The sequence below is a fragment of the Chlamydotis macqueenii genome, chromosome 1 (assembly GCF_036417535.1).
Source record: "Chlamydotis macqueenii isolate bChlMac1 chromosome 1, bChlMac1.mat, whole genome shotgun sequence".
Taxonomy (NCBI): domain Eukaryota; kingdom Metazoa; phylum Chordata; class Aves; order Otidiformes; family Otididae; genus Chlamydotis; species Chlamydotis macqueenii.
This window is the reverse complement of record NC_141556.1, coordinates 213,102,077-213,117,132: the sequence shown is the minus strand read 5'-3', so window position 1 is coordinate 213,117,132 and position 15,056 is coordinate 213,102,077. Positions and strand designations below refer to the sequence as shown.

General features: G+C 42.0%; 1 protein-coding gene across 4 annotated transcripts in view; it reads left to right on the top strand.

Moving 5' to 3' along the window:
• Positions 1-15,056, top strand: part of UVRAG (UV radiation resistance associated) — a 103,305-nt gene that overhangs the window by 77,028 nt on the left and 11,221 nt on the right. For all 4 annotated transcript variants that reach the window (XM_086739750.1, XM_086739751.1, XM_086739753.1 and 1 more), the window contains one exon: positions 10,689-10,780. In XM_086739750.1, the coding sequence (XP_086595876.1) occupies positions 10,689-10,780 (92 nt within the window). The remainder of the gene's footprint in view (positions 1-10,688; positions 10,781-15,056) is intronic.

The window sequence follows — 15,056 nt, the reverse complement described above, 5'->3', positions numbered from 1 at the left end:
GACTTTCAGATACAAAGTGTTAACACCTGTGGAATTCATGGACCTCATTTGTGAGCCAATCTTTTCCTTCAGGAGCCTTCTCACTTTTTGCCATGTTGCCATCTCTTAATGGGGGGAAAAAATAAAAGCTAAAATGCATATTGTTTCCTGAAACCTCACTTCTTTTAATGCATAAAAATTACTGTTATCTGTCATTAGCAAGCAGGTGACAAGCTGTGACTTTTTTTTTTTTGCTAAGCTTCTGTTATTTTCGCTTCTCCATTCACCCATATCTGTTATTCTTCTCTTGTGTGGTTTGATACTCAGTGAGGCAGGGTGTGTCTCCTACTTCTACGCATAGGATTTGGCACATCAGGGCACGGATCCTGTCAAAGCTTTGGGTATGACAGCTGCTTAATCATCCATAAATGCCTTCCAGGCTTATTATCTACTGTGGTTGAAGTTTAGCAAGTGGTTCTCGAGCAAAAGGAGTAAAAGTGTCTGGTAGGTGTTGGCTCATTTACTTTTTGATGACTCCAGAACGCTTGGAAATCCAGAGCTTTGAAGTATTTCATTTTTTTAAGAGACTGGAAACGGGGCTAAAAGGACTACTGTGTCTTTCTTTGGCCTTGTGTTTAATTCATATGAATATTTCTGGAGCTAATTTTGTGTAAATAGGAAAAAAAATAAAAGCAATCTCTGGTTCCGTTTAGCAAATGTATGTTGCTAGTTGTTTTCAGGAAGGCCGTTAGTGACTAGATCTTGGTTTACTGCTCCCTGACCTCAGCTTTTAAGTTTGAAATATGCTCCATCAAATGAGAAATGATTTCCAGTATTGGGCTTCCTTAGTGCTATTTGGTGTTCGCTGAATGACGGTGTTATCCTGATAGGAAATGAGTCTCACACAGGTTCAACTATTGATTCTGTACTCCTTGATTGAGAGGTCTTCACGTTGGATCAGAATCTTATCTTCTTTAGAAGTCAGTCTCCTTTGTGCGTTAAAAGTAGTATAACGGATACCTGGGAAGCAGTTCAGCTTCGGTGGAACATGGAGCTGGGAGCTCAGAATTCCCAAATTCTTCCTGCATTTAGGCTCTGTGACAGGGGCTGTGAATCAGCTACTCTTTGAGTAATGCTTTCTTGAAGCAAGAGCCTTTTCGTTTGAAGGAGAAGGTTTCACAAACCTGGATGAATGCTTCCAAAAGCTCAATTTTACCCCTTTTAAAGCCAAGAGCTTTCCAAACGTAGCGTAAAAGAACAAATAATTGAAAGGCTTTGTTTGCAATACCTAATGGAGTGCATTGTTTGTACACACTGAAATAATTCCACAGGTTCCTTTCCTGCGGTATCTTAAGGTACAAGGTAGGACTGGGCTGATTCCACATGGGAAAACTGCCTGGATTTGGAGTGGATTTATCAAAACAGAAACAGAATGAATAAATGTAGGAGTGAGTAGGACAATATACAAATTTCTAAATACTTACTTGGAAACTTTATTATATTGCTCTGAACTGTCATTCAGCAGTCATAGAATGGTTTGGGTTGGAAGGGACCTTCAAAGCCCACCCAGTCCAACCCCCCTGCAAGGAGCAGGGACATCTCCAACCACATCAGGTTGCTCAGAGCCCCGGCCAACCTGGCCTGGAATGTTTCCAGGGATGGGGCATCCACCGCCTCTCTGGGCAACCTGGGCCACTGCTCCACCACCCTGAGTGGAAGAAATTTTCTTCCTTATGTCTCTGTACCCACCTGTGCCCTCCTGAGACTGTTGCCCTTTTGGTGTCTGTAGGTAAAAAGCAAACTTCAGATGTTTTTGTGCGGTGCAAAATTACGCTTGGGGAGCTAATTGCGTAAAGAAAACATCATGTTTCAAGTGTAGGCACAAAATATAACTTGTTTTTCTCTTTCTGGCTTTTGCACGTCTGACCTTTTGTTCCCTGCCTGATGTAATGATTTTTAATACAAAAGCTCAGGATGAATGAGGTCATAGGAAGTAAGTGTGCCCGTGTCTTATAATCCAATAAACATCACTTTGTGATACCGAGGTGTTTTAAGAAGTTCTGACCTGAACCTGGAAAGGTCATGCTGTAGAGTTTCATCTCATCAAGCTATAACGCAGCAAGACTACAGCCGAGCAAACGTGGTTTTAGTTATTGGAGTGCTTCACTGGGGAAGGGGGGAAGCTTTTCCGAGGCCAGTAACTGCTTTATCTTCTAAATTGCTTTTTTTTTTTAATGTTCTTTCTGTAAATGGTCATGGTATGTGAGAGGCACCTTTATGGGCAAGGGGGCTTGTATATGTCGTTTTTATAACGAGCCCACTAACCACCAAATGTTACAGCAATAGTTTACTTTTTTAAGTGGCTGTTTCCCCCAGCCTGCCTTTGGCGATGGTTTCCCATATCCTTACTGGGACACCAGAGTCGAGCCATGAAGGGTGATGTTTGAGACCTCTCTGGAGGGATTTTGTGTTTACTCTCAGGAAGGGCTTCAGCAATACGAGCGAGGGAGTCCTGGGGGAAACGCGGCTTTTGGCTCATCTGAATGTTTAGTTCTACAGTGCGTTCTGCATGTACTCACACACGTACTCCTATTTCCTTATTTTCTTGTGGTCTGTCTCCAATAAACACTATTGCTGTGAAACCAAAATCCAGTATTAAATGCTGCTTATTATCACATTTCAGTTCTAAAAATTAGAAGAGAACTACTTCGTAAATGTTTGGCAGAATATTGCTGAGCGTTAGCGTCCAGGCTGCTGCTGTGTTTGAATAACGATCAATCTTTGTATTTTGGTGGATGTGAGGGGAAGCAGCAGCTTAATATAATTTTAAGGCATATCAAAGAAGGCAGAAGGGAATTTGATCTGTTATCAGATGAGAATGTAGTTTCCCTGCTCACTGCTGAATCACTCTTGATTTCGTGCATTAATTTCCCCTGCCTTTCAGATGGAAATGAATTAAAATTCTCCAGCCTGAGAGGAGAGGAAGAGGAGATAGGCTGTTCTTGGAGTAGCGAGAACCAGTGAGTGAGAAAAAGTTACCATGTGGATTTGATGCAGTTTGTGAGAACTGAATCAGTTAGAGCTCAATGCTAACCTAATCCTGGGAGACCTGAGAGCGGCTCCCAGTGCCCAAAGGGGGCTGCAGGAAAGGTGGGGAGAGACTCTTCAGCAGGGCCTGCTGGGACAGGACGGGGGGGGTGATGGTTTTAAAATAGAAGGAGGCAGATTTAGATTGGATATTGGGGAAAAAAATTTTTTACGCTGAGGCTGGTGGGACATGGTCCCAGGTTGCCCAGAGAGGTGGTGGATGCCCCATCCCTGGAAACATTCCAGGCCAGGTTGGCCAGGGCTCTGAGCAACCTGATGTGGTTGGAGATGTCCCTGCTCCTTGCAGGGGGGTTGGACTGGGTGGGCTTTGAAGGTCCCTTCCAACACAAACCCTTCTGTGATTCTGATGCATGCAGACACTTAGCCATAACGTAGAGATTGACATTTCCAAACTGTAGCATTGACTGTCGTGGACCGGTGACTTTGCAGCATCTCGACTGTTCGTTATTGCTATTACATATCAAAGTAAGAGAAGAGGAGAGCATCTTATTGATAGCAGCCTCTACCGTTAAATGGGGAGGAAATCAGGCTAGTTTAGACTAAGCATGTCCTAAAAATAACAGCGTGATTATAAGCAGCCTTTGAAGGGACAGCATGAGATGGAATTGTTATCTCCTGTTTCTGCTTTGGTTGCTGTTTGTATGCTTTATTTGTTATTGCTAAATCAAAGTTGTGATGGCAGTCCTTTTAAGATAGTTTAATTAAGGCTTTCTTAAGCACGCCGGGTCAGCTTGAGGAACTTTAGAGCGTGCGCCCAATGGATTAATGAAGGACATGGGTCTTGAAGGATGTTGATGTAACTTGTTTTTCTTGTTAGTTTAGTACTCTTAGAGGAATCGCAAAAGAAACATCTGCTTTTCAGGGTGGACCTCTGAACAGCACTGAAATCCACCTGGGAGAAGGAGTCAGGCGTTGGCATATCGAGATACAAGTCAGCATTTCCATGAAAGTAGCTTTGTATTCGAGCACTTGCTCTGGTTTGGATGAGGCTATCACTGCTGTGGCAGTCTTCTATTTGCCTGTTCTGAAAGCAAAATTGAAGACTTAAAGACTTGTTATAATCGCAGGACTTGCTACGTTGCTTTTTTTTTTTTTTTTTCCCTACTGCTTCCTCAAGAAGTTTCAAAAAAAAAAAAAAAAAAAAAGGAGGGGGAACCAAAAAAGCCTTGATTAGATTTTTAGATTTACTTCCAAACTGTCATAGATGTATACTGACAGTCTTTTAAATATGAAAAATAAGAATGAGTTTTAAATGTTTAGATTTGAGGTACGCTCTCTAAAGAGCTAATTGAGACCACGATGAGTTTCACTAAGGGTTTTTTAATAAACCCATGTAGCTGTTCAGAGCTAGAACAGCTAGCTAGATTTAATAAAACAAAGGCAAGCAACATGTTAACAGTGCAAATAATCTAAAATTTTATAATTTCCCCCAAAAGGTATAAACACACACAACTGTTTATATAGCAGCAGGCATTATTTCACTGATCCCCCAAGGTTGTTTATATAGCAACAGGCATTGTAACAACACTTTGTGTTTTCATTATTGCGGTGCTTAGTCATCTGAATCCCAGCCGGCGCTCCTTCATACTCTGACAAGTCATCCAGAATCTTGTAAAACAATTAACTATGTCGTTTTATTAAAACTTGCATTTTAGATTTCTGTCCCGGCGTTTGACATCCTCTGAAAACCTTATGGAAATGCTTGGCCTCTAACCAATACTACGCGCTTGATTGAAAGAACACTTTTGCTTCTCTTTTTGTTTGCGGGTTTTCACATTTGCGGAGCAGATGTCCTCTTAAATGCTTGATGCTATCAAGGAAAACTCTTTATTGAGCTGAAAAGAATTCAAAATTGCTCTTGACTGCTTTAACGGTACGTGAGCTTGCACGGTGGAGCAGTGGGTTGGGGCCACCTCTTGTGTAGATGCAGATGGTGCTACAACATCAAGGACCGGTTGCCTGCAGTAGAGGCTAAAGGAAGCGCAAAAATGCTGGAGGTTTCGGTGTAGACACCAATATTATGCATAAAACGTACTGAAGTGGCTGGTATTTTGAGCTTTATTAACATAATCTGAGCTGTAAGGCTGCTTTCACGTGCCTTAAAACGCGATGAATATGGCTGGGGAAACAATGTGGTAAATGATGAACAGATGAGTTCAGAGTTGGAGTTGTTCTGAGCTCCCAAAAAAGGATATTCCAGTGCAGGTACTGTGGTTTCTGACTGGAAGTAAATGTATATTAATTAGGCGTTAAATACTGCTACAGGAATTAGTATGGGAAATGAGCTGTTCTTCTTTGCACATCAACGCAGGATATCATTGTTTTTCTTAAGAGACAATCCCTGAGTGGCAGAAGCCCTAATTTGGATCTTGGGTGCAATCTGATATTACCCAGAAACAGAAAGATGGCTTAAAAATAAACTATTTAGCTAACTTATTTGAAAAAAAACTTTAATAGTTCTAGTACTTCTTACGTTATGGACTTGATAAGAGAGTAACTGAACCTTTGCAGGTTTGTATTTTAATTAGTGAAGAAATGAGGTAGCTACACTTGTCATGATTTAGTGAGTGAATGTTTTATCGTGGAATTCTTACTTTTAGGAAGGTGGTAAGCTTTTATGTTGATTTTAATGAAGTCTAACAGTCTAGTTGTCAAAATAAATTGGTTGGAAGGTGCGTGGATGGCAGTGGTGGTTTAGAGATGCTCAGGGTGGAGCTGATTCACTGCTGAGGATGGACAGCTTCCTTCCAGTGGAAGTTCAAACCATTGCACAGAAAGAAATGCAGGTAGAAACTGGAGCAACTGAATATTTTTCTTTTCCTAAAGAGTTGAAACCAATTATGCCCAGCTTGTTACGAGTAAGGTTTAATTTGTTTGTCGTTCTTCACCTACAGCTAGCGCTGTGGATGTGTTAGCTGGAAGGATTTTCTTCGTCTTTGATGCAAATTATGTGTTTAAACCTTCTATTAAAAAGCTAGTGCAAATTCTAAGAATAAATCTACCTTTCAGTATGAGAGAGATTGTTTTAAACAATTTCAATTTTTACTGTTTTCTGTGATGTTGGAATAAATAGCAAGTATAATATAAAATTCCAGTAGTATGACAGGCTGTTCTTCTGAAGATGTAGAGTTGATTTGATCTCCTTCTTCAGATTAGAATCATAGAATCACAGAATGGTTTGGGTTGGGAAGGGACCTTCAAAGCCCACCCAGTCCAACCCCCCTGCAAGGAGCAGGGACATCTCCAACCACATCAGGTTGCTCACAGCCCCGGCCAACCTGGCCTTGAACCTTTCCAGGGGTGGGGCATCCACCATTCACTGTACAGGTACTTCCTGAAATTGTCTTTAGAGCAAACCCAACCTCAGATTTTACAAAAGCAGTCTCCAGCCAGTTACCTACTGACAGTTACAAATACTGCTGATCCTCTTTTCAAACTCTTTTCATCATGCTGAAATTCCTAAGTGTGTCACACTGCATTTGTCGTGTCAGAGCTGCGTGATACAAGTTTTCTGAGAAAGGAATCAACGAGGATGAGCCTAGATTTGTCTTCTAAAATCATGTAGAAGTGTAAATGTGGTGATTTTTTTTTTTATTTTTGTAGTTCAGTTTACTAGCCACTTTTTTACATCTGTGATTAAATAGCTGGCTTCAGTTAACAAAGCAGGGTAAGATGTTGAAACTTCCTAAGATGAGTAAAAGGAATAAATCTGTGTAATTGGAAGAAATTGAAGTGAGATATTTTTTTCCCCCTTAAATATCAGTACCCTTAAGTTCTTCTGTCTTGAACTGTTCATGAAATGTGGTGCATCCCATCTGCTACGTCTTGTTTCTGCGGAGTAAGTGCTGCTGGTAACTGGTGTTGGAGCAGACTCGGAGTCCTGTCTGAAGCCTTCAGCTGGTTTCCCAGTTCATGTTTACTACGTGTTTTTGTTCAATCAAGTAACATTTCACACAGCTCTTGGGAAAACAAAGCTGTATATAGGAGCTAAATATTAGTAAGGAAATGGCAATTAATATTTTATTGCTTGAACATCATTAATGATTTACTCAGAGTCCCGTGGAGAATACACGGTCATAAATGTGAACACAAATCTTGGACACTTGTTCACTCAAATTAAACCAGACACGTTTTCTTTGGATGGCTGGGTCTGTAATGTCCTGAAGGAACAATCTAATTTTTAAATAAAATACTGCTTTTGCAAATGATACTAGATTCCTTTGGAAACTGAGTGTGGGGCAGGTGGAGAAGGGTGATGTCTGATAGCAACAATTAAAATGTGAACTCAGGGGAATCATGACAGCCGCCAGTCTCCTCTTTCTGCTGTTGTTTGCCTACCCAGACATCTTGTTTCACTATTCTCCTTCTTGTCTCTTTTCTCTTTACATCTTCCATAATGTTAAGCTCTGTCCTTAAGTTCTTTTTAACTCTCTTGGGCAAAGCAACTGTCGCTTTTGGTACATTTTTCTCTTTTTAAAATTGATTTTGATGTTGAAGTGTGGTTGTGTGAATCCTGCTGCAACAGGTTATAGGTGATGGTGTTATTGACAGAATCATAGAATGGTTTGAGTTGGAAGGGACCATAAAGATCATCTAGTCCAACGTCTTGACCCTGGGCAGGGACACCTTCCAACAGACCAGGTTGCTCAGAGCCCCGTCCAACCTGGCCTTGAACATCTCCAGGGATGGGGCATCCACCACTTCTCTGGGCAACCTGGGACAGTGCCCCACCACCCTCACGGTGAAAAATTCCTTCCTTATGTCTCATCTAAATCCACCCTTTTTTCACTTGTCTTATCCTGACATGCCCTTGTCAAAAGTCCCTCCCTGTCTTTCCTGTAGCTCCCTTTAGGTACTGGAAGGCCGCTCTCAGGTCTCCCTGGAGCCTTCTCTTCTCTTATTGCTTTTTTTTTCTGTCACCAGAAGGCAGATGAGTGTTTTAACAGCTTCTGGGATTACTTGAGATTTGTTTCTAATCAGCTTGTATTGATACAGACACATAAGGCAATATTTCTTTGTTTTTAACCTATTACAAAGCCAAAATAGAATGTAGTTTTTAAAGTGAAATCATATTATTTCTAGAGGTTTCACAAAACTTACATCCTAACTTCACTTGCTATGCATCTCTGCTGTTTGCAATATGAAAACCTGTTTTAGCAGAAACAGTGGTTTTGCTCATGTTTTGATACGAGAGTCTCACGTGCGTTCCTCTGATCTTGGCTGTTGGAAATGGAGAGATCCCTTAATCCAATTCTTTTCATGCTCTGAAACCTTAGAATTTAAGGATGACTGTAAAAAGGGGTCTTCTGTGAACATTTGATTGTAGTATGAGGAACAAATGTAATGGTTTTGATTTGTTTTTTTTTTTCTTTTTTTTCTTCATTTCTTTTGCCCCAGGCTAGTTCTTTGGTTAACCAAATCCACTGTAATCCCATCAGGAGAATGTGGTGATCATGGAGTAATTTATATTGTATGGTTGTCTTAATCCAGGTTCTGTCATTGTAGCAGAAAAAAAAATGACTCCAAGCCCACCGTATGACTCGGCTGTGTCCATATGGAAATAATAAACCGGGTAATAAATGGCCTCCTGTTGTACAGCACAATGCTGAGGATTATTTTCTTACAAAGCAATTTTTCTTTCTAAAACTCAGACGAGCACAGAAATCAGTCCCAATTTCAAGAGTTTTTGTGTGAAAAACTGATTGGCCCATTGTTTGGAAGTAACAAAGAAATCTTGTTAACTTAGAGGATGCTTGCCTACGCCTTATTTTCCTGTATTGTGGAAACAGGTGTGTAATCCTAAAAAAAAGAATTTAACTTTGAGATTGTTCCATGTTTCAGCAAGGAACTCGATCGGTATCAAATTTGTGTAGCTGCCGTACGTGTAGATCAGAGGCTGCTAACATCTGCTGAGAACTGCATATCAGGTTGATACTGCTTCGTTCCAGTAGTCCTAAAGATATTGGAATTTAGGGATTTTTCTTTTTTTTTCCATATTTTAACCACACAAGGGATAAACTTCCTTGCAGTTTCCCTCAAGTTTTGAGATTGAAACTTAAAAGAAAGACTTTCTCTTCCACGCGCTGTTTTCTTCGGAGGTATTTTTAGTTTGGGGACTTCTTAAATAAGTAGTTTATACTACTTGTGAAGTGCAGAGGCCAAGTGCAAGGTCCTGCATGTGAGTCATGGCAATCCCAAGCACAAATCCAGGCTGGGCGGAGAATGGATGGAGATGGAGAAAGACTTGGGGGTGATGGTGGACGAGAAGCTCAACACGAGCCGGCAACGTGCGCTCACAGCCCAGAAACCAACGGCACCCTGGGCTGCACCCCCACAGCGTGGGCAGCAGGGCGAGGGAGGGGATTCTGCCCCTCTGCTCCGCTCTGGGGAGACCCCCCTGCAGCGCTGCGTCCAGCTCTGGAGCCCCCAACAGCAGAAGGACGTGGAGCTGCTGGAGAGGGTCCAGAGGAGGCCACGCAGATGCTGAGAGGGCTGGAGCAGCTCTGCTGTGAGGCCAGGCTGAGAGAGCTGGGGCTGTTCAGCCTGGAGAAGAGGAGGCTCCGGGGAGAGCTGAGAGCGGCTCCCAGTGCCCAAAGGGGGCTGCAGGAAAGGTGGGGAGAGACTCTTCAGCAGGGCCTGCTGGGACAGGATTGAGGGGTGATGGTTTTAAAATAGAAGAAAACAGATTCAGGCTGGACATTAGGAAGAAATTTTTTCCACTGAGGGTGGTGGAGCACTGTCCCAGGTCGCCCAGAGAGGAGGTGGATGCCCCATCCCTGGAAACATTCCAGGCCAGGTTGGCCGGGGCTGTGAGCAACCTGATGTGGTTGGAGATGTCCCTGCTCCTTGCAGGGGAGATTGGACTGGATGACTTTTGAAGGTCCCTTCCCACCCAAACCCTTCTGTGATTCTATAATTACCAGCAGCGATGGTTATATTATCTGTACCTCATGTGTGGCTGTTGTGCAAGTTGTGGTTTGCATGGAATTGAATCTTTTCAGTGATGTTTACACCCACGTAGGAGTTGATACCTGGGCTAAAGTCAGTCAATGTTTGAAGCCTTTAGCTACATGACATTGTATTTGAATGCTGGATTTAATTACGAGAATAATAGCAGCAGTTCAAATGTTGCTGTAAACTGTGTAAGGAACACAGATTTAGCTCAGTTGTGTGGCAGTGTGTATTGTTATTAGTTTGCGTTACTGTAATGATTCCAATCCTGATTTTGGCTTAACGTTGATACACTCAGGATGACAGATGACACTTGTGTTGAAGTTTGGTCCGTTCACTTAATGACCGTGTTTTTATTGAGCCGTGAGGCTGCTCTCCCGTCGCAAGTAGGAAATGGAAAAAGTTGTGATGAGGTTTAATGGTCAGGCTGATTGATTATTTTGTCCCTGTTCTTGGGTTGGTTTTGCTAATATGAGGTTATGAGTGCTAAATGGAACATTTCCTTAGGGGGACTAGATCTCTTGGAATGGCTTGATTATCCTACATTTTCTTTGAAAACCTAGTAAATTAAATGACCATAATGTTATATTCCTTGAGATCTGGGATTTGGAAAGCTGTGCTAATTTTAGGTTTTTTTTCTGTTCTTGTAGCTTAGATATCAACACGGGCTGAGTACTCCAGATCTAAGGCAAACTCTTCCTAACCTGAAAAACTTCATGGAGCTTGGGCTAATGGTTAGATGGTAAGTATTTTTCCTTAATTAAAAAGAGGTGGATAGTACAAAAAAAAAATAGCTGTAAAAATTTCTAACAAACAAGCAGCTCTTCTTCAGAAGAGTTAAGGGTGCTTAGTGAAGATTGTGACTTCCTCAAAACAAGGCTGTGTAAAATGTCCACAATATTCTACTATTTTCTTCTGCTTTTGTTATGCCATCCATGTGATGGGCCCACAATGCTTCTTGCTGGAGTGGGAGAGCAGGGGAAGAGTGTTTGAAAAGTAACGTGCTTCGCTAAAGGGAGGTGAGTTAATAATTTTCTTGAGATTCTATCTAAGGGTTGGCAGCAGATGCACCTTCCGCATTATGCTTGTCCAGGGTGGTAGAAAGGTGTAACAACCTTAGGAGAACAGGTCTTAGTCAGTGCCTGGCTTCCCGTTGGCTTTAAATGTGTAATTCCGGTGAGCTGCGTGGAAATGTGCGAATTATAATCAGCACAGTTTGTGTTGAGTATAATTGATGCTAATGAAAATAGCCGTTGTGTTTTGAGTGTTGTTGCTGAATGGGAAGCTGCATTAATGAGCAGTTGGAGATTATCGTAACCTTCCAGCAAAATTCTTGGTGCTTCTGCTCTGATGCACGCTGGAGGATCCAGACTCGCTCTCCTCTGGCAAGAAAATCAAAGCAGACTGGTTTCTGTGTTTTAAGACTAAAGTTAGCGCAGGCTTATCTTGCAGCAGTTGTTTAAGCATGAGGCTTCACCAATTCTCCTTAAACCCACTGAGATAAACTTTATGTGGAAATGTGGAAGGTGATTCACTAGCGAGTGTGTTTCTGCAGGAGTTACATGCTTTGTATTCTCATTTTTTAAATTTATGTTCTTTGAATTGTGTGCACTCATGCAGCCACTTACTGTAAAAATTTTTGTCCTGCATTCTCATCTTCATTCTTCAGGTGCCTGAATCCCACCCAAACGTAGCCCTGTGCTGTTGTAGGATCTCTAGATTAATTATTTGCTGCTCCAAGGTTGCACAGGTCTTGTGTGGTCCCTGTGTTGTACCTGGCCCCATGCAGATGCCCTGGATACTCCAAGGTATAGAAAATATCATCCAGTGTGAGGTAACCCCACCAGATTTTGCTGCCAGATGCTCTGGTGATGCCCTGGTGATGGATATGGACTCCCTCGCTGCTTCAGTTAATCTGAGATATTATTTCTTCTGGCACGTATAATGCTAAATTGAGGTGAAAGACTGCTTCCAGTCTTCCTAACAGAAACTAGATATTCTAATATAACTACAAAGCATTAATAGCCAAACCTTAATATTTTTGGGCTTGTACAGCCTTCTCTTATGTACCTATTTCTGCAACATTTAAAGGATTTTACTGTTCCAATAGCATTCGTACTGCTGTATTTTAGTAGGGTCCTAAAATGTTGCTAAGCTCTAAAAATCTCTTACTATTTTTATTTTTATTTTCCTGCAATATGTAGAACATGGAAAGAATAACGCATCAGTTCTAAAGACAGTACGTGATCACACATCCTTTTATGCACAAGCAAAACCAAGCTTTTTGTTGTTGCTCCGTTTGAAAATTATAAGAGCAGGTTTCAAAAAGGGTTAGTGTCTCAGAGCAGCACAGCTCAAGATATCAGACTTTTGGGACAAAAATTCTCCTTCAGTGGGTAACAATGACGAAAATCCTCTGGGATGCCATCATGCCACAGCTCTTCCAGCCCTTATTTCAGTGTCACTCTTTGCCTTTGTTATCTTTCATTCCTTGCTCAGAAACGCTGATCCGTGGGAACTCTAAGCTGGCGTCCAAATCACTTATTTTGGGAGGAGAGTCTTGGCAAAGGAAAACAAATACAGGGCTAGAAAAAAAATATAATCTTTGAGCAATACTGCAGAAGTGTTGCCTGATGGAAATTCAGCTCAGCCGACAAAACAGTGGAAGTAAACAGGCCCTGAGAAAAGGAAGCTCAGTCCCTTCTGCAGTTTTGTACTGTCAGTAATTTCAGGCGCAGCTGAAAAGGTTCTCCCTGCTTTTCTTATCCCGTAGCAAGGTGCGTAAAGAAAAGCTTTCTTCATTGGGAAAATATTAACCGGGTTTTAGTGTGATGTAAAAACCCTACGATGATGTGTGGTCCCCTAAGCAAATCTGAAACTGAAGGGCCAAAGTACCTCAACTGCGACTTTTGTAGCGCTTGGGTGTACTCAGCAGAGCGGGAGGGGTGCAGGTTGTGGATGTCTCCTTCAGCCTTGAATAAGCAGAGGTGGGATGGCTCTGGGACATGTTACACGGGAATCGTTTCCAAAGCGTAGGTACCTGTTCTTCCATTCTGCTGCGTGCTAGCTTTGAAGATCTGATAATGGAACCTTCAGGTGCACCTTAGAGGTTTTGCTGTAATACAACCAGGGTTTTTTTTCCTAGAGATGATACATAGTCAAAACACATTTTTCTTTTTTTTTTTTTTTCTTTTTTTGTCTGGATAATATTTCAAAACATGTAGGAATATTAAGCATAGTTCTCCGGGAGTATCGCATTCCCTCGTTTCCCCCCCTATGAATTTCCATGCCTCATTTCCTTCTCACCTCCACCACTTGTATGAATAGTTGTTCGTTTTTTTCTTTAAGGCTAATGATTCTAAACAATGTTTCTTCGTACTTCCTAATAATAATAATAAGTCTAGCTCAAGGGGAAGACCGGCTAGACTTTCATAATCGGGCGTTGCAGTTGAGCACACGCATAGCGGAGTACAGATGCCCGCTGTCTTATGGATGATATCTGATTCCATACATTTAAGCAAGCATAAAAGCCACCAGCTGTTGAAATGAAGATTTGGAGGAATTTTTTGTTTTCCAGATGATGTAGGGGAGTCATCTGATACCCTCTGCCACAAACTGTAGTCAGTAGAGTATTTCCAGGTTATTCTTCGTTTGCAGGGTGAGAGCAGGAACATATTTGCCCAGAGAGGTGGTGGATGCCCCATCCCTGGAAACATTCCAGGCCAGGTTGGCCGGGGCTCTGAGCAACCTGATGTGGTTGGAGATGTCCCTGCTCCTTGCAGGGGGGTTGGACTGGATGGGCTTTCCCCTCCAACCCAAACCCTTCTGTGATTCTACATGAGGCAGTGATGGGTCCTTCTTATCTACAGATTCACTTGCACTGTCTGGTTTATTTGGCTTTATTCAGTTGTTGGCCTTCAGTTTCCTTTCTGCAGCTAGGTTTTGCTGAATTTAAGTTCTTCCAAATCATAATCACGGTGGTAAACACAAACACTTGTGCTGTACTTGGTTTCTTTTTGAATAGGGCTGTTTTTAAGTCCTAGCCCGTGCGTACTCCTTGGTTTTGCTTCTGGCTGGAGACATCTATTTCTCTCCGGTCTGGAATGGGTTTGACTCCCCTGGATATTCAGGGTAACTGAAATGTGTAGTTCTTTCAGGCTTATCCTCTTTATCTGATAAGCATCACTTTAGATTTGATTACAAAATAATTTCTTTACACTTTCAGATTAAAAACAAACAAACAAAAAAAACCCCACAGCTTTTGTAGAAGAGCCCATCTACTTCATACTTCCCCCAGAGCAAATTTGTCTTTAAAGTCCCTGCTTCAGGCTTTTGTGAGCTCTGGAGTTCTGCCTGGAGCTCTGGGGCAGCCCTTGGCCCCGTTGACGTTCCGCGGAGTCCAGCGCCTTTGCATGGAGGTTTAATTGCATTGCTGCTGGATCCCCCTGCCTGGTGAGATTTGTGTTGTTTTGGTTTCTCAGGCATGACGCCGAAATGATTAATACGTGTTTTCACATCGCAACATGCGTGATTTATTGCAGCAAGCTTGCAGGTCTACAAGCTCTGCTTCGCTCTTCATATCTCTCCTGGCACCTATATTCTGCTGTGTTTACTTTTCTTTCCTCCTTCCCCCTACTGCAAAATATTATTTGTACTGTGTGTAGATGAAATCAAGACAGATCAGTTGTTTCCCCGCGCACGCTCGTTATGGGGGCTGCAGAACTGCAGCAACTTATTTTTCTGCTATCAAATCTGGATGTTGGCTCTTCAGGTGAAAGATGATGAGCTAAAGTTATTGTTGATTTAGACTGTCCCAATTGTGGCCCCCAAATCTCTTCTGTTTCCTTTTGAGAATAATTCTCTCCGTTTTCAGTGTTTTAGTCCTGAAGTCTCATTGACTTCCAGAAGAGCAGCTCACTTTTAAGATTATATTTTGCTGATGCGAAAGACCCTATGCAATTTTTCTCTTAAATTCTTTTTCTTTCGAGGAGGCGGTTTGTTCCAGCTTTTCAGACCAA